At 44.2% G+C, this 26,616-nt stretch overlaps 1 protein-coding gene across 1 annotated transcript in view; it reads left to right on the top strand.

Moving 5' to 3' along the window:
* The window catches only part of MYO1D (myosin ID), a 136,451-nt gene that overhangs the window by 85,839 nt on the left and 23,996 nt on the right, over window positions 1-26,616 (top strand). Inside the window, exons 20-21 of the mRNA XM_062595903.1 lie at window positions 6,607-6,720; window positions 11,602-11,756. Coding sequence (XP_062451887.1) covers window positions 6,607-6,720; window positions 11,602-11,756 — 269 coding nt within the window. The remainder of the gene's footprint in view (window positions 1-6,606; window positions 6,721-11,601; window positions 11,757-26,616) is intronic.

Here is a 26,616-nt window from a genome sequence, read left to right as displayed (position 1 = left end):
CATGAGTGAAAGCTATAGTAAATTCTATAGTAGATGAGCAACTTTGTGCCTTAACTAGATGAACACAGTGTTTACCCTAGAAACGATTTTAAGCTATCTTTCACTATTTCACATAAAACAATTTATATCCTTTCTAAGCTGCCTTTTTAAAACTAGAGAACTTATCTTGTCAAAGACACAGGCTGTAGCATCCTACCTCTAACACAAAGAGTAATTCCAATTACTGCAGTATGAGACTCAGCTTTCAGTGCTGTGGGACAGCGAGAATTTCTTCTCATTCCCACTTTTTAATTCCAGTTCATAAGGCTCATTCCTCTTAGTTTTATCCTCCTGTAGCTCTCCCGTATAACACCATGTTACCTGCACAAGTGTAGCAATTTGGTGTTAGCCCATGCAAGCTGTAGTAATGCTCAGAGCTTTTGAAAGGGAATTATTCTCGCTGCGGGGAAGTTATGCTAAACCTGGCTTGCTGCGGTTGCCAAACTGTCTGGTTGTTTCTAAGCTGAAACGTGGCTCGTGCGATGCTGTAGCAGGGACGTGAAAAATGAAAATGTGAATAATTATTAGGTGGTTTTATTGCTTCCCTTAAATGAGATGCTTTAAGAATGCATCAATCCATAAAGTTACTCAAGTTCATTTTTAGCACGTTTTCATGATTTCAGCTTGTTTGGGGGATTCTCGAGCAAACTGCGTAGTTGCTACCTCTAGGTGGTCCCTACATCGAGCAAAAGGGTGTTCCTGTAGCAAGAGAGCGCTTTGAGCTGAGATGGCTGTTTAATTTCTGGAGCTGCATCAGACCTGTCTTCGGTAGCTCTGAGCAAGTTACAGCATCTTCATTCCACCGCACGCGTGAGGCGGGTTTTGACTTCCAGCAGCTATGCTGGCTGTCAGCTCTTAAAAAAAAAATCAGATAATTGCACTCTGCGCTGCTTTCTTTGGATAGAAATGACATTCAAAGGATAAGTACAGGACGACTCAAATAGACACCAGTTAAGTGCAGAGCTCATGTATTTAAAAACCGTGTATGTATAAAAGCTAGCTGTTGTGAAGGAAACACTGTAAGATATTTACTAACCATTAAGTGCTTTGAGAGAGATTTTATTGTTTTTTTTTTAGCTGATGATTGACATTGCTGTGGTGAAGTCAAGGAAGTAATAACAACTCTCAACAGCCAGGGACCTGCTCTTGAAGTACCGATAACTGCTGTTAAAGTTTTCTTTAGCTTGAGTGTGTGGAGCCTTAATATCAACAGCTTGAACTGAATAATAGTTAAGTGAATCTATTTGGGCCATAACTTTTATAGTTCTTTTTTTAGCAGGTATGTGAAGAGGCTTTGAAGTCTCGCTGATGGCATATGCATGCGCTTGCTTTCCTGCAGTAAGTGTAGGTAGAAGCAGGTCGCTTCTGCCTATGGAAAAATACATCTTTTCTGAGCATTTCCATGCTCTTTATTTTTTCAAAGGAAACTTTCAAGCTTTTTGCCTTGGGAAACCAAATGCATATTTCATGCATGCCGTCAGATTTTTATTTTTTTCATCACCTAGGAAACAACAGTTTCTCCCTTTATAGAATAAGGCTTTTCTTCCTGTTTACTGCCTTGTCCTCTGTGGCACCAAGCCTCCTTGAAAGGACCATCTCTTCCAAAGTGCAATGCCTCCCCCCCCCCCACTATAGTGCTTAGGATCCTCTAGCACAGATCTGGGAAGCTCTTTTTGAGGGTTTTCTGCTAAAGACCGAGACCTTCCTTTTTCCCCATTAGCCACTCGGAAAGCTAAATTAAGACCGACTCGCATTTGGATCAGCAAAGATATAAATAAAAAAAAAGCCCAGAAGGTGCAGAGAACACAATGCTGGGAAGGACTGTTCACTGTGAGGGTATAAACTGTATCTGAGAACATAAGGCCTGTCTCTACTCCTACAAAATCAAAAGAATAACGGCATTTGCTAGTTGTCTGAATTTTTTCTGGGCATGTTTCCGCAGGTGACAGCACCCCGTTAGGAAAGGCTGATTTTACTTCTAAAAACGCAGCGTACGTTATTTACAGGAATGCTCATAGATGCATCAGACACCTTGAAGCAAAGCGATTGCCTAGAAAGAATTGGGAAGGACGTGAACTCGAGAGCAGCCAGAATCGGCTTGCTCTGCGAGATACTCTGCTGTGCTTCCCCACCGGTGTGTCTCTCTAGCTGCTCAGTTGAATTTATTGTTCGGTGCAAACACTAAAACCGGTAGGTAAAAACAAGAAAGAAGCGGAATTGGAAACACACTTGCAGACCAATTTTCTATTGCCTCGCAAAATCTGGGCACGCTTCCCATTCCTGCTTTCTGGGCAGCCGCTGCCAGACCTTCTGCCGAGAGGGTTTCCGTATAGCACTGGTTACTTTGCTCTCTAAGGTCTGCTGTGTTTTGTTAGCATGGGCTCTGTGCTGGAAATGGGAAAAAGGCAGCAGGGTTCTCCAGCGCGTGGGGTTGGTGACGGAGTTGTGGGCCCTGGGGAAGGAGAGGAAGGGCGTCATGGGTGGGAGATGGATGCGTCAGGAGGGATCATGGCAATAAGCAGGTGTCATTGTGAGACTCTTTTAAGTTAAAATATTGAGAAATCAGGGCCATACAGCAGCAAATTTGAGATCTGTGTGGGGCAGATCACAACCACAACTGCCGGTCTGACAAACTGAAGAAGCTTCCTTGTCTCTAGTAGCTTTGGCTTAAACTCTCAAGATATGGAGTGTGATTTCTCTTCCAGAAAGAGTCCTGTGGCAGTGATCTCCACAGCCAAATTATGGTTTGTGGAGTCCGTTATGTTACTGGGCTCAAATGGCTCAACGGGGAACACCACACACTGCTAACCTACTTTCTCTAGACCATTCAGTGTTTCATAGCCTTTATTTTTTTTTCCATTCATCTGCTTCCTAAAATAATTCTAGTCATTCAGCATCTCTTCCTGTGAGATTTTTCTGGGCCATAGTTGTTTGCTTTACCTTCTCTGAACCCATCCTCCAATATCCTTTACATTCTCCATCCTAGTGCTTCACACCATAATCTGCTTGAGACTGTGGCAGCCATGCTCTAGTTGTCCATGCTGGTCTTTAATGCATGCTAACATCTAGTTTGTTTGCAACCACCTTGCATGTTTGTGCCAAGATCTATCCAATGCTGTCTACAATCATCTTCCATTACTTTTTCCGCATTGATTTTAGTTAGTTTAAAGGTATTGTGTATTTCTTCTCCAATTTACATTGCTTTGTCTTTATCTGCAGCCTGTTGACTGAGCGGATTCAAGTTCTTCACTTGTCTGTCGACTTCACCTAAGAAAATCCAATTTATGTTCATTTGCCTCATTGCATCTCACCCGTTGTCTGCCCTTCTCAGCTGGTTAATAAATATCTCTGTGATACACCAGCGTTACTGGTTTTTAGCCCTGATGAAGAATACTTTCTACTTTGTGTCCTACTTTCCCACTTGCTTTTGATAAAACTTTTCATCTTGCTTCATGACTATTTAGTACCTAGCCTCTTGGGGCCGGGCCTGGATTGCATCAGACTGGTTCTCCTTTCGCGTGGCATCTCTTTGACGAACAAATTGTAACGGCGTGAGACGTGTTTCCTCTGTAGCAACCCCGCTCGCTGGAGCCAAACAGTATTAGCAGCCTCGAAGAATATTTGAGAAGAGCTGAGGCAGAGGTGGGGGGAATTCAGGTGCTCTGTCTTTACAAAGCATGATACCAGGGTACAAAACCTTCCTCCGGAGAGAATATCAGAGTGTTTCTTGCAGTAGCATGATCTTCCCCCTTCCCCCCTATCCCCAAACAGTTACACCGATCCCAGAAGGTACCAAAAACTGGTTTCTTGGCTTTTTTCTTCCTGGATCTTTCCCAGATCAGATGTTGTCATCGAGGTACAATGTTTAGTATCTTGTAGCCTTTGAGGGAGTACATTTTTAGTGAACAGTTGCTTATCTTTGCAAGTAGTTTTCCAGCGAAGGCCTATCTGACAGCATTTTTGAAGATTTAAGGTGTTGATTTTTCTGGGACTGGAGGAATGCTCTTGCTGGAGACATTACTTTGACTCATTAACTGGTTCTTAAATAGCGTGTCTTCCTGTATGTAGAAATAGCATACGTGGATTGAAGCAATACTTAGACGTGGTGTTTTGTACTTGATTGTGTTTGAAGGTACTTGCTGCTTTTAGAATGCCTGGGAGTTCACATGCTGCTATTTTCCCTCAGTTAATTTTTAAGCTCATCAGAACTATTAAATATAACTGATTTTTTTTAAAAAAGAGGTATTTTCCTTGTGCTCAAGCCCTCCTTGCATACTGTGGTTAGGACTGCTGGTGTTGGCTTTTATTGCCCTTTTCCTCTGCTTTCTGGTTATGCAAACAGTATCCCAGTTGGGTGGTGTTTTGAGTTCAGCTTGAAGTGCCCCGACTTCTTGACTATGCCTAAGATTTTTCCATGAGATTTGGGAAATATATATGCAGGTAATCTCTGCTGCTTTTGGCAGCTAGTGAGATTACACATGATAATGTAGTGATTTGCTTCAGCAGGTAACTAATGGCTCTTTACTGAATTATAGTGTGTGTCTATGATTGGTCTTTAATTTAAAAGTCTAGAGCCCAATGGCAGTATTAAGGTATTAATGTTTCCCAGTGGCAACACTAAGCTGTATTTGCTGAACTATTAGCAACTGTCAGAATAGTTCAGAGAATGTGAAGTGTATCGTGTTGGTATCTTCTTCCCTCCCAAGGATGAAGATTATGCAGCCTCTCTGAGCCGTGTCCCAGGGCTGCACCACTCCTTTGGGGAGTTCTTTTTTTTTTTTTTTTTTTTTCCCCTTATGTGCAGCTGGAATTTGTGCTCCTGGAATGTCTGCCTGTTGCCTCCTGTCCTCTTGCTCTACGTCTCTGAGAAGTTTAGTTCCGTCTTCTCTGTAACCCGCCTTTATCGGAGGGTTCAGGCCTTTGAAGATTAAAATACCTTTCTTCGCTTTAGTGTGGTGAGCAGCACACTATAATTTTCCTAGTTGTAAGTACCTTAGAGTAGTGGTGTGGGAATCGGGAGATCACAGTCCAGATTCCAAACCACCTGAGAATAGTATAGGCATTAAAAAAACATGTAAAAAACAAAACAAAACAAAAAACCCTGACTCAGCAGACACTTAACCTTGGAGATGCACAGTTACAGTCAGGTGCTTTCTTCTTTGATGCGGAAGTTTGCTGGCTGCTGGAGCTCTGCTCTCCATGTTCCAAGAGTTGTCCCGGCCAGTGTAGACAGATAGCTAACCCCTGTTTGAAGAATTTTCTTGAGGAGCTTGAGCGCATTGGGGAGCCTTAAGTGTCCTTGCCTTGAGTACCATGTCCTTAAGAGAATGCAAAGTCAAGTTAAAATACGAGTTGAGTGATGTCCACCCCTCTGGACTAAACTGATCCTCAGAGTAAGGGTCTGATACGGCTGAACCAATCTCAAAGCTTGCCACTGCCAAGTGGAGCAGTCTTGTTTTCTTGCCCTGTGCCTTTAGCGTTAGCCAGAGCCTCACCCTTTTCCTTGTCCTGGCTCTGGTGCTTGTTGTCCCCTTCCTTTGCTCATCTCGGAAAAAGAAAAAAAAAAGTGAAGATTTTTGTTAGTGAATTGCTAGGACAGACGAGCACTGGTGCTGGCTTGGAGTAATGGGGTTAGGAGAGCATGGAAAGGGGCACAGGGCATCGTTCTCAGCTGTAGACTTTAGACCAGGTTGGCTGTGTCCTCACTTAGCCTCGCTCAGGACGAGAGAGGGTGGTGTTCAAGACCCTTTGCAGCCTGAAGGACATGGCAGCTTAGGTCTTCTCCTTGCCAAGAAATGACCTTGTCTTCCTTCCACAAGGTTGATTGCCTAGGTCCTGGATACCGACTTGGTTCTTTTGGACTCCCTCTGGACTGTCCATCTTTTATTTCTTTCTGCAGAGTGGCACAACTTAAGCAAAACAGGTGGAGCGTGCCCTTATTCAACTAAGGTATCTGCTAATGGTTGGGCCAGGGGAAAGATGGTGCTCCACGTTTTCCACTTCCCGGAAAAATTGCTTAGTTACATAGAAGGCACAGATCTTTTGAAGGAGGAAAGCGGGACCTGCTCAGATCAAGGATGGTCCCAAGCACGTGCTTTCAGCCCTGAATCAATTTTCTCACGTCTGAGCTGTCACAGACTGGGCTGACCGCTGTATAGCTCTGCGTGACAGGTACTGTGTGTCATTCTTCTGGGGTGACAAAATCACGTAAACGACATAGGAACAACAGGCATCTGCCCGAGTTTGGAGTCTGCTCAGCAAACAGAGGTATAAAAGTCAAATATTGCTAGTAGAAAGCATCCAAGTCCTGTATTTGATCTAGGTCTTCGACTTTTCTTCGTTGCCCCAGCCCTGGTGGATGACTTTGAGAATATTAACTCTCTGACACTACATATTTTGATTTATAAAATGAGATTGTAAAGTTTTTTTTTCCCAGTGTTTCAAGATTTATGGAGTAAACCTGTTTAAGAGCTTTGTGCAAGTTTGCAGGTGTTTAATGCTGTAAACGGTTGTTCTGCTTGTTGTGCTGCGACCATTAGTGTGACTGGAGAAATTACTTCTTTGCAGGTGAATCGCTTTAATAAGGTTGAGGACAGAGCAATCTTCATCACTGATCGACACCTCTATAAGATGGACCCGATGAAGCAGTACAAGGTGATGAAGACCATCCCACTCTATAATGTAAGTATGAGGGTTGGAGAATGTCACCTCAGACTCTCCTGGTCTTGGGCAGCACACCTAATGTTTAGCTCCATTTTCCTATCCACAAAATGGAAATAAAACCCTAATTTGTATTTTTAATGTATTTTCATCTTTAAAACACTGAAGCGGAATTATCTACAAAACAGCTGCATCATGTTAGCTTTTAATTTCAGTGAATAAAATAAAGGCTGGAAACCGAACTGCTTATCACACTCTCTCTTGCTCATTCTTCTATTTTGTTATTTCTTTGCTGGGCATTGCAAGATCTTGGCCCCGTAAGGGGGTTAGTGTTTCACAGCAGCTTGTGACATGATTTCCGTGTCTCTGGGGGCTTACTTGATCCTTGGTGGTTTTTTTTAATATATATATAAATATATACATATATATATATAAAGTATTTTTTTTGTTCATGTTTAATGTGTATCTTGTCAAAGCCAAATTCTGAATTATACTGAGGTATCCAGCCTACAGGGTAGTGGTTTAGCTGCCAGTGACAAAGCAGCAGATTATCCCTGGCGGGAAGGGGGATGGGGAAAAAGCTCATCTTAGCTCTTCGGCATTCTGGGGAGTGGATTCAACTGCTTTTCCACGGCCCGAGGTAGCTCTGCCCTGGTTATCTTAAACCTACAGGACCTGGCTGGGTTGCCTGGAAATGTCATAGCGCTACAGTCTCACCAGTTCCCTGGGACGTTTGCATTTGAAGAAGTAACAAATCGAGCGGCTTCTTGTTGCTGAAAGAGCAAAGATGCAATTAGGGTGGCAGGAAAATCTCATTTGCAAATGCAGAGTGAATGATTAGCTGAGGCTGCGCTATTGATTTTGGCTTTACTGGTCCCCATCTAACCTCTGCGCTGATCGTCCGCCTAAGCTGTGCACCTCGCTGCTCGCCGTCGCGCACGCTGCGTGGTGGAGGAATGTGCTCGTCTCCATTATTTGTTTCTCCAAATAACAATATTTATTGCAGCAAAGCAGTAGCGCCATGACAGTGTCGTGTTTTGAAAAGACATTCCTGCCACTTACTTTAGCAGCTGCGGGTCATTTTCCTAGGCTGATGGTGTGTTCTCCTGATAGTATCTCTTAATTGTATAAAATGAAATTGTCAGCAGATTACGCTGCTAAATGGCTGACTCTTGCTAGTGCAAACTGACTTGTTAAAATACACAGAGATGCTAATAAGCAGACTATTCTTTCAAAACAGATGGGTTTTTCCCCCCCAAGTATCAAGATGAAATCAGTTTCTGAACATCCCTTAAGTAAAATTTTACCAGTCACAGTTTCTCTCTGTTAGTTTTATACCCTGTTATCCTAGAGCAGTGCAATTCACTTGCTACATTTGTAATTATGGAGAAATCTGTGTTTATCCAGCTCTGGCCAAATGTCTGCTTTATCTGTCATGCAGATGGGTTTGAAGGTGGAGCTTCTACCTGTACGTAATGGAGCTAGGCCAGGTCACTCTGGGGAGATCTTTTGCTCTGTTGTTGTTGGTAACCTGAACCCTTTTCTTGGAAACCCTTAATGCTTTAAAAACTAGAGGAGGCAAATAGGTCAGATGCAATTTGTGGGCTGCCTATACAAAATGCAGGACTTGGAAATGTTAGTAATTAATGGTTTTTACAAAACATGCACGTCTAAAATAACGAATTCATTCATATAGAATGACGACTGCTGTAATGAATGCTGATTACGTTGGCTCTCTTATTTGCATTTCCTCTGACACCGAAGCAGCTCATGTTTGTGCATCTTTTGCTTTTGGAATACTTAGATTTCAGTTGATTGAAATCAGCTTTATTTGTAAATCTGCAGTTACTCCCTTTAGCCTACTTCCAGGAAGGGTTTCCTGACTGAACGCTTCCCTTGAGCCAAACAAGTGTTAAGAGGTCCTGGCGTATTTTCTGCAGGAAGAATGGCCCAAAAGCACCTTCAGTGACTCATACAGATGTCAGAATAATATCACAGAGTGGAAATATTATGAAAACCCTCTTTGGTAAAGGCCAATGCCCCTCTTTTTACGTGCTTCTCCTAGATTATGGAGCTTGGGAACACTAGAAAACGTGCACATGGGAATTGCAGCGTGGTGCTAGGGCTTCCTGATCCCGTTGATTTACTGCTGGCCCTTCTCTGGACAGCAGGAAGAGGATTGAGGAGAAGAAGAGAATTGGAAACTGTGGTTTATATCTACTACCAGAAATACCTGTATTTTACCAGGATTTACCGGGGTGTCTTAAATTGAGCTCCTAACACTGTAAAGGAAATGGAGAATAATTACACCAGCCTTGATGCTTGTTGGTGTATCAGATATATCCTCCTACACACAAATCCATAGGGGACCCTGGATTGCCCTACTCGTATGGAAAGTTGAACCCAGCTCAAATTCGGCCGCCTGCTAGCTAGGCTGCTTGCTGTCCGCATTTCTAAAGCACGCTATCAACAAGGCAACATCCTTAGGGATGCGGTTGCCATGGAAATCTCATTGGAGACAGTCAGCTGATGCTTGTTACTCCCCTAAACTTGTTTGCAGCTGAAGAAATCAGGCTATAGCTTCCTTTAAATCCGCCTATACATGCGAGGTTTGAGCGTAGCCCTCAGCGTAGGCCTGGCTGCGTTCCGGGTTCTGCTTTCTGCTGTTTTGTGCATGAGGAATCTGTAATTTTGTGCATGTGATTACAGAGCAATAAGTTTCCTCTCAAACCAGCCTGTGTTTCGCTCGATCAGGATGTTGCTTCCTGGGATTATTTTGCATGGAGGTGTTCTGGTAGCTGTTTCAGAAGTGCTAGTGTAAAATCATCTTTTTATTCTTACCTGGAGAAAAAAACAAGTGATAGTGGCAGGAAGGAGCTGAAAGGCAGCTGAGGAGCAGAAGAGACCTTTCAACTACCTTTCCCAGCACAGTGGTGAATACAATAAAGGATGTTTTTTGAGTGCTGAGAGTATTTTCCTAATCTTCAGGCAGCGCTAGTATTCGTATTTGTAAATACTGAGATAAGCAGCTTTGAAATTTTCTTTTGTATTGCTTTTATTATGCGCAATAGTCTTTTGGGGAGGGGGTGAATGGGAGAATTTTGAAGGGCTCTTGAACTTCTCTCACAGTTAAGTAATTAACATCTGAATAGGCTTTTCACATTCGGTGACTTCAACTTGTTCATCTTCACAGTTGATGCACATTTAAAACCTTGATAGCAGCAGTCCCTGAGGTTCCGTCGTGATCGCAGGGTGGTATTTAAGCGCGCAAATTAATTTTAAGGGACAAGAAAACCCAGGCAAGCTGCTAATGTCTGTGCATAAAGCGTAACTTATTTCAAAAGTATTTTATAACCTCAAAATATTGTGAATGGTAGAGAATAAACTCCCTCTGCATTGGATATGTGCAACTGGTAGCAGTTCTCTGCTCAGTGCCTAGGATATCAGTAATTAGACCGTTTCAGACCATTTTATTAGACCAGTTCAGACCATTTTTTTGCTATAGTGAGCTATTTTCAGCCAGCAGAACACAAGTGTCCATAAATTTGTGTGGTTTTTCATCCAGAAGCTTTGTACCTACACCACACTTCTCTGTGTTGGCGGCATACATTTTGGGGAGGACGCTGCTCTCTGGTAGGCGTTAGACATCCAGGGCTGTAAGAAGTTTCTTGGAAATAGTACCTTGTGAAACTTGGATGACTATTAAAACAAAAATAGGAATTCAGACTGTTTCTGCATATGATTCATGCTTCGGAAGTCCTGAGTAGTTTCCAGCTAGATCTGTGCCGATATCCTTTCCATCGTGGGCAACGGGGATACGCAGAAGGCTTTTTTCTTTGAGAAGGGATTAATGAGATTTTCAGTTCCACAAAATGGTCTATCAGTGCCTCTCACTTTCAGGAGAATATGGCTCCACTCTGTAAACGTCTGGTTGACTCCAAGGAGCCGTGTAGTCCTTGGATGGACAGAGAACGTCTGCTGTAGTCTCTCCTTGGGTCTCTTACCCTTCTCCCTCCTCTTATCCTCTTCTCAGGTTATTAAATATATTTGATTTTGATTTTTCTCTTGATTTTTCTTCGAGCATCTTACCAGTTCGTTTCCCTACTGTAGGTTCACTTTTTGCTTTTTCCTGTTATATTCATCTGAATGGGTTGCGTACCCAGATCGCACTCGTGACTATTTTCTGCTTTCGCTTTGTCATCCCATGGTGAGAGGAGGACAAAGCTTTTAACGTGCGTGTTTATGAACTGTTTTAAAAGAAGCAGTTACTTAACAGAGAACAGCAACAACAACAAAAAGTATTTTGTCAGAACAGCGGGATCTTAATCCATGACTAAATACTGGAGTTATCACCACTTTGTGGGGTTTGCAACTTATATACTTCACCAAGATGCTTTTAGGAAGCGTCATTCTTGTGTTATCTGCATATCGTTAAACCCCCAGGGCTGCGTATGTGTATTTGAGTGGAAAACATGGTTGTTGGCCAGACTCATTGTTGTTGATTTTCTTTGGGGGGAAAGAAAGAGAGAGAGAAAACAGGCTCGTGGCTCTTCTGCTGCATGGTGTGGTGTCATCTGATCTGAGACTTTTGGGAAAGCAAGCTTCTTGTTATAACTAGCCCATCTTCATGCTCTCCCTTCGGATCTGCTGAACACAACATGGTATTGAATACATAGAAGTCTAGATGGTTTGAAAAACTTCATTCAGTTGGGCTGTTGACTTCCAAAACAATAATGCCCACCTTTTATGGGCTTTTCCCCTGAACATTGCTTTTTCTAGTAGCAGTAGAAATTGAAATACAGCATGGCATGTTGGAGAGGAAAGCCTTATTTGCAAGAATGAGTCTGACAAGTATCAAAAATGCATCGACATATGTAATGGTGTCTTACTTTCTCTTCACAGTTGATAGGATTGAGTGTCTCCAATGGAAAGGACCAACTCGTGGTCTTCCACACGAAAGACAGCAAGGATCTCATCGTCTGTCTCTTCAGCAAGCAGCCACCTAATGACAGCAGAATTGGAGAGCTGGTGGGAGTCCTGGCAAGCCACTTCAAGAGGTCAGTGTTAGGTTTGATTTTTCTTGAAAACTCAATCTAGCACACCAAATTTGAGACTTCCCCTGGAGTCATTTTGGTGCTAGGCCTGAGTTTTCTGTGTTAACTTTGCTGCATCATTTTGGTACTGGAGCAGTGTTTTTACCTTGTATTTTTGGGATATGCTTTTGAGCAACCACAGTTTGGTTGACCCTTCTACCTTCCTTGTGTGTGCTTCTTGGAGCACGGGTGTTTGAAGATGAACGTCATTGAACATGTGTTTTGAGCATGGAACAATGTCTCATCAGTATTTTTCTATAGTTAAACTCTTAATGTGTAACGTCAACACGTAACTGTTCCTTTCTCAAATTCTCTTTCTTCTACCTCCAATATGAGGAGATCATTCAGCACCTGAGCTGCAAAACGTCATCTCTGTTTCCTTGCAGATCGTCTTCTCTTGCAAATCACAGCACAAAATCTGTTTTCATGGTGAACTGAACACTTAAGTGCATTGAGCATCGAGTTTGTTGTAGCTATAGTTGAACTAGCAGTGATGAACCTTATACCAGAGAGCGAATTTGGAACTGTCCCTACAATCTGCACAGCAGTGACCGCGTTGCAGGCAGGCACATAAAAATAACTTTCTAGAGAAATGGCCGGTGAAGGGGACAGACCTTCAGAATTGTTCTCTCATTCCTCCAGAGCAGATTTGTTCCAAGACTGATGCTGACCAGGATCACAAGCAGCATTGGCTTTTGCCTTTCTCGGTATCGTGTTTCGTGTGTGACCAGTAAAGAGGAGTCTCTATGGGTAAATATTCCTGCAGATCTGCAAGTGGCAGGATAGTGAGATTGAGTTTGGATTGTGTTAGGTCCCCAGGTGATTTCTTTTTTTTCATGAGTTCAAGAGGAGCATGCCAGTTTATCCACTTCCCCACCACTAGGATACAAAATTAACTTTTGACTGTATTTTTGGACATAGGTACTAAATTCATCAGAAATTAATTCTGAGCATTACAGTACTTTATTTTAAGAAATTCAGTGCTGAAAAGCAACAGAAAACATTCTCCTTTCCCCCCCCCTTCACCTAAATATAGCTTAATTTGCAAATGCACCTGCTTTTGAAGGCTCAGGAGATCATGGGTATATATTCTGTAAAGAAAGGCTTCATTTCTGGAATCCTGCAGTAGCTTGAGCTCTTTGACATGTTTGATGTGTTTTGAGCAAAAGTGAACTTTTTCACACATTCTTTAGTGCCTTGATAAGTCTCTAATGTGCCTAATCTTCCACTCATTGCTTATACTGCAGATTCTGTATTTTCATCCCGAATTGCTGTTCCTTCGTCTCAGGCATTGCGACCTGGCCGTTCTGTATCCAGTGTAGTTCAGTATAAGGCATATATGTCCCTTTATAAGAAAGTACATTATGTGGCCATCAGTAAAAAAATATTCTGCGTTTTGTATAAGAATATAAGCTATTGATTTTTAATTTCTTATACTGATTTAGCAATGACATTTTTATCCAAAAAAAAAAGAAAGCTTTACTTTTATCTAGGCAATCACTGTCTGTACTAGAACAACAGTTAAATACTCTTTATTTACTGTTTAATCTTCCCTTAATACAATATTAGTATTTTTTACTGCTTCACAGGACAACTCCCATCACAGCCAGATAAATGGGGAAATGGTATAAAAGCTGCTTTTTCTTCAGTGACTGGTAAAAGTTAGTGGTTTAACGGTAAATGTACCCCTTGCAGGCACAGCTCGCGTTCAGTTTTCTAAATATCCAAGCGTGAGGCTTTCCCTCATCAAAGCCATACCTGTGAATCAAAGCAGAAGGAAATAGTCTTGTTTTCAGCCAGTTTCAATTTCCTAAGAGTACCAAAATCGTGTCGGTGAATGGGATTAGTTGACCCATTGCTCGAGAGGCGCTTTGGGAATTCCTCGTTACAGGGGATTAGCGGAAAGTCACGGTGCGCCTGATGGCAAGTAGCACGTTTGCACTTGTCCGAAGGTGGTTTCCACGGAAAGAAAGTGGGTCCAGCGGTAAAACGTGGAGTCTGAAAGCTCAGTTTTTGTGTCACCCCGTAATGTGACTTCAGAGCCGTGCTACGCCTGTGCCTTGGGGAGAGCAGCCTGTCCTGCATTACAAGGTGGTTATAGGTCGGAGGATCTCATTTAAGGTCCTGTCCACGAGTAGAAAGTAGTTGCCAGCTTTCTCGATACCCGTCCTGAAGTCATCGTTAAGAGGTTCTAGCAAGGATAAGCTTGCACAGCTGCTCTTGGTTATGTAGAGTGTAATATATAACGCTGCTTGTGTAATAAAGCCATAAAATTTTATGACGATCGGTATTAACTTGTAAGAAAGGTTAGGAGGAGGCTGGTGGTGACACCTTATGATATCTCGACCTTCTCCTTCAGGGGCTTTAGTTTTTTATAATTTTTTTCAAACTCTTGGAACTGGAAATTTCCATGGTGACATGCTTCAGGTTGGGAATTTGGGGCATTTCCAGCAAATTCTGACATTTTAGAAAACAGTATTTAGAGGAGACATTTTTAGACGTTATATTCTTGTGGTTGCTTTTGGAGAGGTTATGCTGTCCCTGTTCGAAGGTGTAGGAGCTTGTGTAAGAGTTGGGAGCTTCCTGCTGAGGGCTTACATCTTTTCCCTTTTCCCATTAAAAACCTTCCTGAATACACATCTTTTCAAAATTACTATTAGTAGTAGTAGTATATGTTCAGACTGTGATCACAGATTAATACTTAAATAGCATAAAAATTGCGTGATGCATTTATGAGCTAAAATTTTGCAGTGGCAACTCTCTCCTGGTTAGGAGGTGAGTGAATTGAACGTGGTCTAGATAAGGAATGTTTGAGAGTCATGTTTGCAATTTATCAGCTAGATTTTTTTTTAAAGCATTACAGTTATTTAAGTGAGCGAATTCCCAGCGGAAAGCTAGCTGGAAACACGTAATGGCCACAGTCAGCTCATGTATGCCTAGAAACAGTGTGTAGACGTGTCCATAAACTTGTTTTAGTCTCTTTTGGGGAGTAAAGGTGGACATAAAAGGGTGAGGATTATCAGCCAGGAAAGGATGACTTACCCCTTGCATCCCTTACCCCCAAGTTGCTTCTGGGTTCTTAAGCCTTTAGAAGATTTCTCGACTGGTCAGTCCAACTTGATGAAGACTCTTTCTTGATGTACCTCAAAGTTGTGCTTCACCAAAGACGACCTGATGCTAGCCAGTGTCTACAGCACTAATTCCTTTTACTCTTGTCCTCTTGTGAATCTTGTCCTGTGTGTTTGAACTCGCGTTTCTGCTTCTGCCTGCGGCGTGAATAGGAACCATAAACACCCCTGATTGCAAGGGCAGCTCAGATGTCCCACCTAAAGTTACCGAGACGCATCCTTCCTTTCCAAGCGTTGTGCCCGTTCTGCAGCGTGTCCTAACTTAAAGAATTTATTTATTTATTTATTTGTCCCTGTTAAAGCACGCGCGGTGTTTTCTGCTCAGCGCAGACCGACCTGAGCCGCGTGGGTATCGGTGGCTCGTTATCCTCGTTGCTTCTGTTGCGCTAATCCCCGCATTGTGTGCAGCCCCGCTCGCTGCTTTGCTTCCAGGCTTGCTGAAAGGAGAAGGGGGTTTAAAGAACAGTAAAAAGCAATCCCTGCAGAGCGTCGGCAGAAAATCGCTTGCCTGGGGATAATTTTGTATTTTCCATTACGCTTTGAAACCTGTCAGCCAATTTTAATCATCGGTGTGCACTGGATTAATTTTCCTTAGCTCCGGCTTCTTAACCTGGCATGCCTTGGAGCCAGTTGTGCCGGTGCTGTTATGCTATTGACCGAAGAGTAATTCATAAAAATGGGTTTCAGACTAGTACGCTGGGCTCTAGGAGCCGTTAAAGCATATTACTCTGCTTTCATTTTTTTACACTCTGTCTACACAGGGCAAGGACTCGTGCACAAGCTCGCTGTGGCCCAGCGTGAAGGTGCCTTGCTCTGCTCCTCGGCTTCCTCTTTCACCTGCTTTCAGCGCTGTAATTGCTCCATCTGTGCGTTTCATGACATGAGAGGAGACGGCAGCAATTTATTTCATTGGGGAAGCGGAAAAGTTTGGTTGTTTGAATTCGCTTCGTACACACGTACATCTGGTGCATGTAATATAGGGGAGTGTGTGTGTATATGTAATATGATGTTAAAAAAGAGGAGGAGGGGGGTGGAAATCTGCCCCATCAACCTTTCAGGATAACCTAAAAAACCCCCATGCTTGGCACAAGGTGCACGGTTTATTAAGTCAGATTTCTGCAACGTGCACCCGGTTTAAAATACAGAACGGTTTCTTCGCCCGCGTTAGCTTGACCGTTGCCACGTGCTGGCATGTTGCGGGGGGCTGCAGCTGGGCTTGAAGCTTCATTATGCTAAATACTGTAAACAAACAGATCCTGGTCCAAAAAATTTACAGTCTAAACAGAGCGGGGAGCAGGGAGAAGACACTGCATTGCGTTGCACTGATTGCTTCTCCCTTATTATTGGGGAAAAGAGAGAGACCAAAGCTGAGCTTGGGGCTGCGGAGTCCCAAGCTTTGCTGACTGCTCGTGTCGTCTCCGCTTCAGGGCGTTCAGAAAAGCCTTTAGTCTCCCAAATATCTGTAATGATACGTGTTGTGGCAAACAGCGCTTCCTGCGAGCACGTTTAAGTGAAGGATTTTTAAGTTTGTCATGATCTTAATAGCAGTGTTTAAGGTTAAGCTCCGAGCGTGCTGCCTACTGGGTGATTTTTGCTAATAATATGAATGCTGAGACATTTGCCAGGCAGGGGGAGAGAAACTCTTTAAATACACATTTTTCGATCCCTTGCGCCCGTGTGAGCGGGAGGGTTTTAGGTAGTTTTGATGCCGTCCGTAATAAAAGAGGAGCTGGAGTGTGATTTTGTTGTATTTGTATTGGAGGGGGGAAGAAGCGCTCGGCTCGCTTATGAACGCAATCAGGAAGGCAGATCGTTCAACAGGAAGGCCCAGCTTGCTTAAAACCTGTTCAAAAATCTTTATTTTAATTTCCTTGGCTGATGCGCCTTCCTGCTCAGACCCGGCTACGGCGCAGAAGATTGAGCAGACTTTGATTTATCGTCCAGACGCTCTTTAACCAGGAAACTTTAAGGAAGCCAAAAATCCCCCTTTTCCTCTAAAACCGCCTGCCTTTCTCCCGCAGCAAGCTCGCAGAGCTGCCGCCGGCGTCGCGCGTCCGCGGCGGCGCTGACGAACGCTCGTCCCTCGTGATTTCTTGCAGCCTGGACGGGATGAAAAGGAGCTCAGCGCCGCTTCGGGAACCCGAACAAACTGCTGCTGAATTGCTACTTCGGCCGGTTTGTCCTGCAGCACCGCTGCCAGCTAACGCCTCGACGGAAGGGTCGACGTTATTCGTAGCACGCTCTGATCCATAAAACTTTTGTCCGTGCTTCCGTGGAGGAGTAAAGAAGCTCGTTTTTATATGGGATTTCTATTCATAATAAGCTTTCAGTAAAACCCTGCTCCGTCTGGTGATGGGGAGAGCCCTAAACTGCAGTTAACGCTCGGTGTTTAAGCACCAGGTGTTCGACTCTGCAGAAGGGGAAAAACTCTGCAAAAGGAAAACCGAATCTAGGTGCTTAAGGGCGGGTGGACGGGGAGCTTGGTAGAAGGCAGAAGTTGTTGGAGCCTGATGCACTTCGAAGGGGGTTGGCTTTTCCCATGGTTAGTCCCTCGGTATTTTCTGAAACTGTTCGGACGGTAGCGTTTACGCTGGCAGAACCTGATCAGTCTGTGTTGCGCTGCCCTGGAATAGGAAATTCAGGCGCATCCTCCTCTTCCTCCTCCCCTCCAGGCCTTAGAGAAGCCGTCATATTTTAAATATTAACATTTTAATATTTTAGAGCACTTAACGTTTTCTGTGCCCTTTTGTGGGGCCCTGTCCAGCTCCATCCTTTTCTCGAGAAATTTATGATCAGAATATAAAAACAATTAAAGAAAGCATGCTTGGGTAGTCGTCGTGGTGCAGCAGTACGGAGTTTGTACGTTAAGCCGCTAGTGCAGCAGCCTTCCCAGTTAAGCTCTACTTTTGATATAGCACACCGTGGATTTTCCCCACAGAAGGTAATATTGTGTAAACAGGTGAATAAGAATTTTTCTTTTTATCTTGCAGAGATGTTTCATTAGCAGAAATGCTTCTTAACGGGCTTTTTGCTACATTTTTATATTAATTTTTATGCCTTTCTGGCTGTAAACTACAGCTCTTGGCATTCGGTCAAGGCTGGACGAGTTCAAAACTAAAGATCGCTTTTGGCCCACGCGAACGTGGACCGGAAAGCTTCTGGTATAAACCAGAACACAAAAAAATAATGCAAATAACCCCGAGCTTCGTGGCGAAGCAGAACGCAGCGCCGCGCGGCGTCCTGTGCGGGACCGGCGGGACCTCGTGGAGCTGCGCTGCCAGCTGCACGTACGTAGCTCCCCGAGTAAAGGTTGTAAATACTGATGATCTTGCTGTTGGGTTGATTCTCAAGCAAAGCATTGGCTACCTGCTGTTCCCGGAGCTTTTCCTCTCTCGCAGACAGATGGTCCCAAGCTGGCTGTCCTTACCGTGGCTTAGTTTCACCAGCAAGGCAGGATTATCAAGCTGTCAAAGGACCCATCTGCCCCGAGCAGCTGTCCTGGCATTTGTCTGTCTGTGCGCTGGGAACCTCCGCGTTTCGCAAATCTCAGGCATATAAAACTTTTATATTTTTGTTTTACTTGCAGAGGGTTGTAATGTGTGCCATCTGCCTCACGTGCTTAAGTGAGGGGATATTAAAAAAAAAAAAATCTTGCGTTCACTTCTCTTTAACAGCTTTTTTTTGTTCTTTTGCACTCCTCTTGTAGTTTGTGGGCTACCGTAGCTATTCGAAGCGTTGCTTTACTTAACTAAGATTGTTTTCAGAAAATACAGACTTGGACTGATCACGGGTGCAGATATATCTTTGGCGTCTTGAAATCCGTGCAGACTCGGTTCGTCCGCTGACCGGAAGGTTTAACCCGTTCCCTTCCCTGCAAGGTGGAGTGACGATGCAGACGGACCTAATGGACATCGTCAGCATCCGTGAGCAAATAATTACAAAGCTCCTGAGATTAAAAATGTTTCATAGGCGACGCTTAAATATTAGCATAAGTTGATGCGTTCCCCATTTGTTGCCGGTGAGTCACTTACTGGGTAGAGTTCCTGCTTTGAGCCTCATTATTTCTGATTAAAAGCGCTTACTGGCTGGCTGTTCGGCAGCTCCGTAGACCAGCAATTTGGATGCAGGTTCCCGAATAACTTACATGTCTTTTAAGTGTCCGTTTTCAATTTTTGAGAGAGCTGCTACATATTAAAAAAACATGCTTTGGAAACCTAAGACAAAAATTATTTTTAAGGCCTTTAACAATAAGCTTCCCAGCTTTTAAAAGTCTATTTGAAACAATGGGGGAAATATGCATTTTCTTGTTTAAATCTTTGGGTATTTGATAAATCTGCTGTCAGAAATACTTCTAGTACTTCAAGTCTTTTGTAAAATAAAATATTCTATCCATGAACAGAATTTCTCTTTTGGTTTTGCACTTCGTTGCGTTTTTGGCAAAGCCAAAATTTTGTCTTTTCGGCTTGTGTTCCTTCTATTTAGCCCTCGCCAAGTCCATTGCATCTTGTGAACTCCGTATTTGAACGCTTCTCAGGAAGGTACTCTGTTCCCGAGACTGCTCTTTAGTGACCCTGGTGCGTAATTAAGTCATTTTTATGAGTTGTTTTTGTTTTGTTTTCTGGAGAGTGCAGAGGATCTATCTGATAAAATCTTGGTGCGGTTAAGAGACCTTGCTTGATGCTTTTTGAAAACATCTAAGGTACCTAATTTTTAATTAGAGACTGAAAACCTACTAAAAATTTTATGTCTGTCTCAAGAAGTCTTCTGAAGCGAAGGTCAAATAAATTAGTGTTTAAATGTGGCTGTACAAACCTGACTTTGCCAAAAAAAGAAAAAAAAACAACAACAAAAAAGCCTTTATTAATTCTTGGCAGACTTTATAGCTTTTACTTTTGTCTTTTTACAAAAGGTTTAGAATTTAATGTCTGAGCTGACTTCTTTTATTTTTCTGCTTAAAAAAAAACACACTGCAAAGAGAAAAACCAGCGTGCAGAAGCAAATTAGCAGTATGAATTGAAGTATGTGGACTTAATATGTTGAGCCCAGCGTATTACTGGCCTTATAAATCCTCCTTTTCCAGCTTGCTCGTTGTAAAGCTGGTAGAGCCGGGAATACGGAGGAAGTGGCGTAGAGCGGATGGAGATCGGCATACGCTTCCTCTCTCCTTCCCTTGAACCAGCGAGGCCAACGGACTCGTTTTGGGAAAGATGTGGCCGCCGTGACCACCATGCACGGAGGATGCTGTAGCTGAAGTTCCACCTAGAAGCAACCTTCCTGCTTGCTTGATTTGGCAGCTGTTTCTTGCTTTGCCGTCAGCATCACTGAAGAAAGGTTTCACCTATCTTTTTTTTTTTTTTTCCATTAAATCGAAGCTAGACAGCAATATTGCATGAAGCTTTCTTCCTTAGGCGGTGAGAGGGCAGAGGCTCATGCATGGGGACATGCCCCTGAGTGTGACCGGAGAAGAAGAGGGTCTTGGACGATGGGCTTGTGCCCTGGAGGCTTGTGCCTTGCTAACGCTCTGTTTCTGTGCCTTACAGAGCAGTTTGAAGGACAGGCTTTGAGAAAAGCCTCTTGCAGCTTTCTCTCTTAGAAAGCAGAATTTCTTTCTTTTTGAGAAGCTATTTTTGACGCCCAGCGGGGAGTAGTTTGAGATTCAGGAATGCTTCAAGGCTTTCTCCTTCGGCAACGTGCGTTACACAGACTTTCTATTGCTCTCCGTCACCTTCCAGTAGGATCCTGTGTGGGTTGGCCGTAAATGCACTTAATTTGTTTGGTTAGCATCTCCGGAGTACGTGACATCCCGGTGAATTCGTGTGTAAGGCCTGTAAAGCGTGACCTCGTTTCTGATTTCTGCATTTTGTCATTCAGAGATGCTTTGAAAAAAATTCCACGTTATAAAATGTCATAGTAAAGAATCCAGCCTTAAAATGTACTGCTGGTACCAGACTAATGGGGCAGTTCATATTTAGCACTCTAAAGCCTGGAAAGGATCGAAGTGACACGTTGTTTTGCTTTGAAAACTCTGATTTTATTTTATTTATTTTTTTTTTTGAGGCAGAACACAAAGTACTCAGAAGTGTACGTGGGGAGATGCTGCAGATGACTTGCAGCACAACTGCTTTGCTTTGGAGGAACAAAATGAGTTCAAACCAAATTGCTTCAAGGAACATCTAGCATAGCAATCTGTTGGTTTAACGCTTCAGTTGGTGGCTCAAGTGCTTATCTTGCCATCTACTAGAGCTGAATCACGCTGTAGGTACACATCACCAGCAGTTGTGACGCAGCTCCGCGACATCCTTCCAGCGCTTTGGAGCAACCTGTCTTTTTAGGGGAGTTCAGATGGGAGTGGTGGCAACTGCACGTGCCTTCGGCATCTCTGCAGAGTTCCCTGTAACAACAACAGCTGTCGTAGGGATAAAAAACAATAAAGTGTTTTCATCAGGTGACATTCACTGGTTTGAGTAATTGTTGGCCAGATGCACTTCGCGTGATGGGCTTGTTACCCACGTACAGACTAAGCAGTAGGAGAAGTTTGATTGTCAGAATCCCTTGCTTCTCTGCAGTCTTCAGCTTGACCCGATAATTCGGATGCGTCTCCTGCTTTTTTGTGACAGCTAGTTCTCTTTGCGGGTTTAATTTTGGAGCTTCTGATAGGTAAACGTAATCCAGGTGAGAACAAAATTGAATTAGGGAAAGCCTAAATAGCACCTACTGCTCCCATCTGCAGATCACACCAGGTGTTGCATGCAGATGTGCCTGCAGATGTATGAGTTTATTTGCATTGGCCATTTCTTTCATGGGTGGGGAAAATTGTGGCTTGAAATTGGTTTGAAATAGCGTGACAGGTCTGCTAGCCATCTGAGAAGAAAACCAAACTAGTCCCCTCTTCCTATCTGCGCAACCCCAGTGCTATTTTTGTTGAATGTTTGGGGAAATCTTCTGTTGGTGTAAACCATTTGCTGCATTTTCCTCATTTTTCCTCTCAAAGCTCCTTCTCAAGATGAGCCATGTCAGTGGCGGCCGACCCTTGTAGGTCGGCAGTGCGTGGTGTTCACGTGCCGTAGGGGAACACACCACGAACACGGGACCCAAGCAGCTTACCGGGGTATTCTTGCTTTGGAAGCCGTGGGATCCTGTGCCAAATAAAGGAGAAGAAAAACACTTCCGATGCTGGATTGCATGGGAGCGCTATAGCTTGTTCAGTGATGGAAGAGTTTCCAAAAATGGCAGGTGACGTGGCTTGGCCTGGTTGAGTTGTCTCCTCCTTCTGCAGTTTGGGCCTCTATCCGTGATGGTGAAGCTGTTCTCTGGGCTTGGCGCGTCCCTCCGGTCGCTTTGCTCGCCTTGTCTTCCCAGCGCAGCAGAGCCAGTGGCCGTGCTTTGCTTTTCTTCCCAACTCTCACCCTCGTTTTTCTCCAGGATTGCTGCGTAGAGAAGGGAAGGACAGCTGCAGGGAGCAGTGTCCTGAGGTTGATTTCCCTGGGTAAGAAACCTGAGCGGAGGAGAAGAGGCTTTGCGAATGGAAGAGGATCCTGCTTTGAATCCGTTCAAATCCCCTTGGCGTAACATCGGATGCGTTTCGCCGTGCGCTTCAGCAGCAGCTCCCGCAAAATAGCCATTGCACGAGGCTCTCGGAGGCCAAGGAGCGACCTGGCAGCAAGCTCACGTCAGAAGACTGCCCGTGCCAAGGGTGTTAAAAAGTTGGCTTCGAAAAGGTAGTGGGCGCCCGTCTTCCTCCAAACATGCCGCCCGCACGGATTTCTTCTGGCAGCGCTGACGCTCCTTGCAAGTAAGGACTCCGGTGGCTGACGGCAAACAAAACCAAACCAAAACAGAACAAAAAAGACCCGGCGCGATCACATTTCCTGGTGACCTATTTAAAATCCTCTTTGCTCGTCCTCTCGCCGTGCGGGCGCTGAAGCGCTGGCTGGCTCGCGGACTCCGAGGGACCGCTCGCCGAATGGTAACGAATGCCAAATACGGCCCCTCGTCTGTTCGGCAGGAGTTTTTGAGAAGAAATGTGTTGCGGTTTTTTATTGCATCATTTAGCCTTTTTTTTTTTTCCTTCCTTTTTTTCCTTTCTCTTTTGCACTTGCGATGTGTTGGTCCCATTTTTTGGCCTCCCCGCTCGGAAGCGTGTATGTGCTGATGGCGGGCAGTGGTGTTTGAAGAGATGCCGTGAAATCGCAGGATGCCTTAAATCTTCTGAATTTTGGAGGAAAACTAGGCTTCCAGCTTCAATCCTCTCGGAGAGTCTGAGCAGGGTTGATGAAGGCCTGTGATCAGCGTCGTTTTTAAGTGAAAATGATCCAACAGAGGCGGTGGTTTAACAAATGCTTTATACCTACTGTGGTGTGTTTTTATAGGGCTATTGTATCATTGGTTTTTCAGTCCAAAGTGGAAAGTCAAAGTGAGATCTGAATTGCGCATGTTGCTCCTCCTCTCTAATTTTCTTCCTAATTTTTCTCCGGGCAAAATATTTTAGAAAAGGGCCGGGATGCTCCTAGTTCACCTGTACACAAGATCAGCGTTGTAAAAAAAATAAGTAGTTACAGTGGTGCGTGCACACGTCTGTGGGGATACTGTAGCTGAGCTGTTAATTTTGGATGCTCCGGATTGAATGCATACACGCTAAAAAGAATTAAAAATAATAAATTGCTCCTGCCTTTACAAAGAGTATCAACAGGAGGGTAGAGGCATCACATGTGAAATGCAGATGTGCAGGGAATCGTATCTAAATATCTCATTTTTAGGGGCTCTGGAAAGCTTCCATTTTTATAGCTGCCGTTGCATGAAGCGCGACGTGCTGTCAAGCCAGTCTGAATTCCCCTATCTCCAATCAGGACAGAATTTCTAAGCAGATGGATAAAAAAAAAACCCACCATGAACAAATTACCGCTGGGTAGCTCCTGCATTTTTTGGCACCTAATAATTTTACATCGTTGGAGCGGAGCCGTTCTGTGTTGAGGCGTATATAATAAAATAAACTCCTTTCAGTCCGGATAATACTTGTTTTCTTTGCAAGCTCTTTTACGTTAGGGATTATTTTCATATTCTGTCTGGCGTGTTTGAGGTGCGACGGGGACGTTTGCCACCTCCCAGACGGTTCTGGGTTGCTGCTGGGTGCTGCATAGGATGATGCTCCTGTATTGCCCTACGAGAGGTGACAGTAATAACGGAGACGAGGGGGGAAGAGGAGGTAATTAGCTCTACTATACTGGTAAAACTACTTGATATCTATGGAAATGAATTCAGTTTCTGGCTCCGAGACACTAGCTTGAAATTAGACGGTGAAGTAATGTTTTGTTCTCTTTTAAGTGGCGAGGAGGAGCTGGTAGGGACAGAGCATAAACACAAAACCAGTTTTGTGCCTTTACGGTTGCAGGCTGCTGATGCAGGAGGAGGAACCTCGTCGCTTTGGTGCGAGTCGCCGCTCCGCCGCGGCCGTAGGGTGCTGTCATTGGGCGTGAGTTGCACCCTTCGCAAAGGGAGCGAGAAGCAGTTGCAGCGGGTGCTGCTGCCTGGTTAGGGAAATTGGGGTGCGGTTTCAGGGTGCAATTTTGAGCGCGATGGAGGTGCCACGATAGTCCTTGTTCCTCTTCCCTTTGGTGCTCTCAAGCTGGTGGAAAATAAGTAGGGACTGATTGGAATAGCCACCAAAAAAGTTCTTCATATATGACCACCACCCATACGGCTATATAGACCTTTACGGCTCATTTCACCCTAAAATGCACAGAAAGCATGTTTTTTGTTAAGATGCATTAAAATGTGTCTTATCTCCTTATCTGCTTTAATTTTGTTTCATCTTCCAGAGCCTATGGTATAAATTAATATCCCTGGTCCACAGAGCGTCCTGCCTAAAGCATTTTTGCATATAAATGGCACAGGAGATCATGTAACAGAGCTGCGAATCATAGGCTATTAGGTGTTAAATCTAAGATGGAAAGTCTGGCTAATTTATTCAAAGTAATTAGGTTTCCAACTAAATGCACAAAAGATTATTTTTGTCTTTCTTGCTCTTCCCTGTGTGAACTCAAACTGGTGCTGGAGAAGGGGAAGGTGTTCTTCCTTTCCCCGCCTCGTGCATATCTGTTAGGCACTCTCCTGAGGCAGGCTAAGGGAAGGATTTATAAAAACATCTCCATCCCTTACAGATTCCCTCGCGGAACCAGCTTCCTTCCCCAAATTACTGGCTCGCAGTAGGGCCTCAGGGAGAACGACCCTTCTTATTAAAATACGTTGTATTTGTGTGCACACGCGTCGCTTTGCCAGTAAAGACGTCGTGTTGATATCTTTGTGATTAAAATAGCCTGTGGGGTAGACATGAGACAGCCACAAGGAATTATGTCCCCGTTTGTGCTCTTCCAGTGTATCTCAGCCTTGACCTCCTGGAGCAGGAGCATGTTCTTCTGCCAGTGTCAGCACAGGGCCTCTTGCAGAGGTGCTGCTCCGAGGATGCTTACGGCAGCTCGGCTGTGGCCCCTGAGCTGCCACCACCACCTCATCTCAAGGGTAGGTAGCCCCATAGAGCTGTTGATGACTCTTGCTCAGTTCCCTTTGGGTTACACCGGCTTAAGAGGGCTGGTGGCTAGGTTGGTTTTAGTCTTCACCTTTCACCTGCCCACGTGCTGGAAGCTCATCCTGGTCTGAAGATGGTTTTGAGCCAGGCTGGCTCTATAAACCCAGCTGAGTTTATAGATTAGAGTCACCTGCCACTTCCAGTTTGCAAAGAGGCTGGCAGGAGCATTTCAGCACAGCTTAATCTTCTAATGGCCTTTGTGGAGCTTCTGTGAAAGGCCAAGGTCCTCAGCGTGCTTCCAGAGAAGGTCAGCTCTTACCACAAGTGACCACAGATTAGACAGAGGAGAGCAGTGTTTTATACTTGGATCTTTAGCACCCAGGACCAGCTAATCCAAATACTTAACTCAGAATAATATCTAATTCTAACTGCAATTTTTCGACAACTCCAGACCAGTCCCCTGAGCCAGGCAGCTTGGCTATTTTTAGCCTGGTTTCCTAGGGAAACATGGTTTTACGCATCTGCTGTATCCTCAGATTTGACAGTGGGAAAGAGAGGTATCAAAGATCATTCTCTGCAAGATTCATGAAAATCAATCATTTTGATTAAAGAGACAAATCTAATAGCTCTGTTGGGCAAAAAGCAGGAGGCTTCAGCTATGCTCCAGCCTGGTGCAAAGTTGCCAGCTTGCTGCTGCTTCTCAGACGAGAAGGACATTTGGGTGCTGTCGTGGGAAACGTGGAGGTGCAGCCTCGGGTGTGCGAGCAGGGTTCAGCGGGCCAAGGCAGTGTCGGGAGGAGCGCGAGGGGCGGTCGCTTCGGAAAAGCAGGCTGTAGTCACGTCCCCACTCGCAGAACAACTTGCTCAATGGTTTTAATGGAAGCATAGAAAGTGCTTTTTTGGGTGTCCTCCAGCCATTGCAGGACATTGCAGCATCTGCTGAGTGGGGTGTTCTTTTTTTTTTTTTTTTTTTTTTTTTTTTTTTTTTTAGCAGAAAAGGGCAAAGGAAGGATCTTTTGGTGTTTGAACGCAGTGACCCTGGACTGCTGGAAACTTTCCACCTACACGCGAGTTAGACACTCAGACACAGTGTGTGTGTGGGGGGGGGTGTTGATGGTAGGAGCTCGGCACTCCTGAACCAAAACCGAGCAGTATCACTTCCTCCCAGGAACGC

This window comes from Rhea pennata, chromosome 26 (assembly GCF_028389875.1).
Source record: "Rhea pennata isolate bPtePen1 chromosome 26, bPtePen1.pri, whole genome shotgun sequence".
NCBI lineage: Eukaryota > Metazoa > Chordata > Aves > Rheiformes > Rheidae > Rhea > Rhea pennata.
Note: the sequence above shows the minus strand (reverse complement) of the source record. Positions and strands in the feature narration are given on the sequence as shown.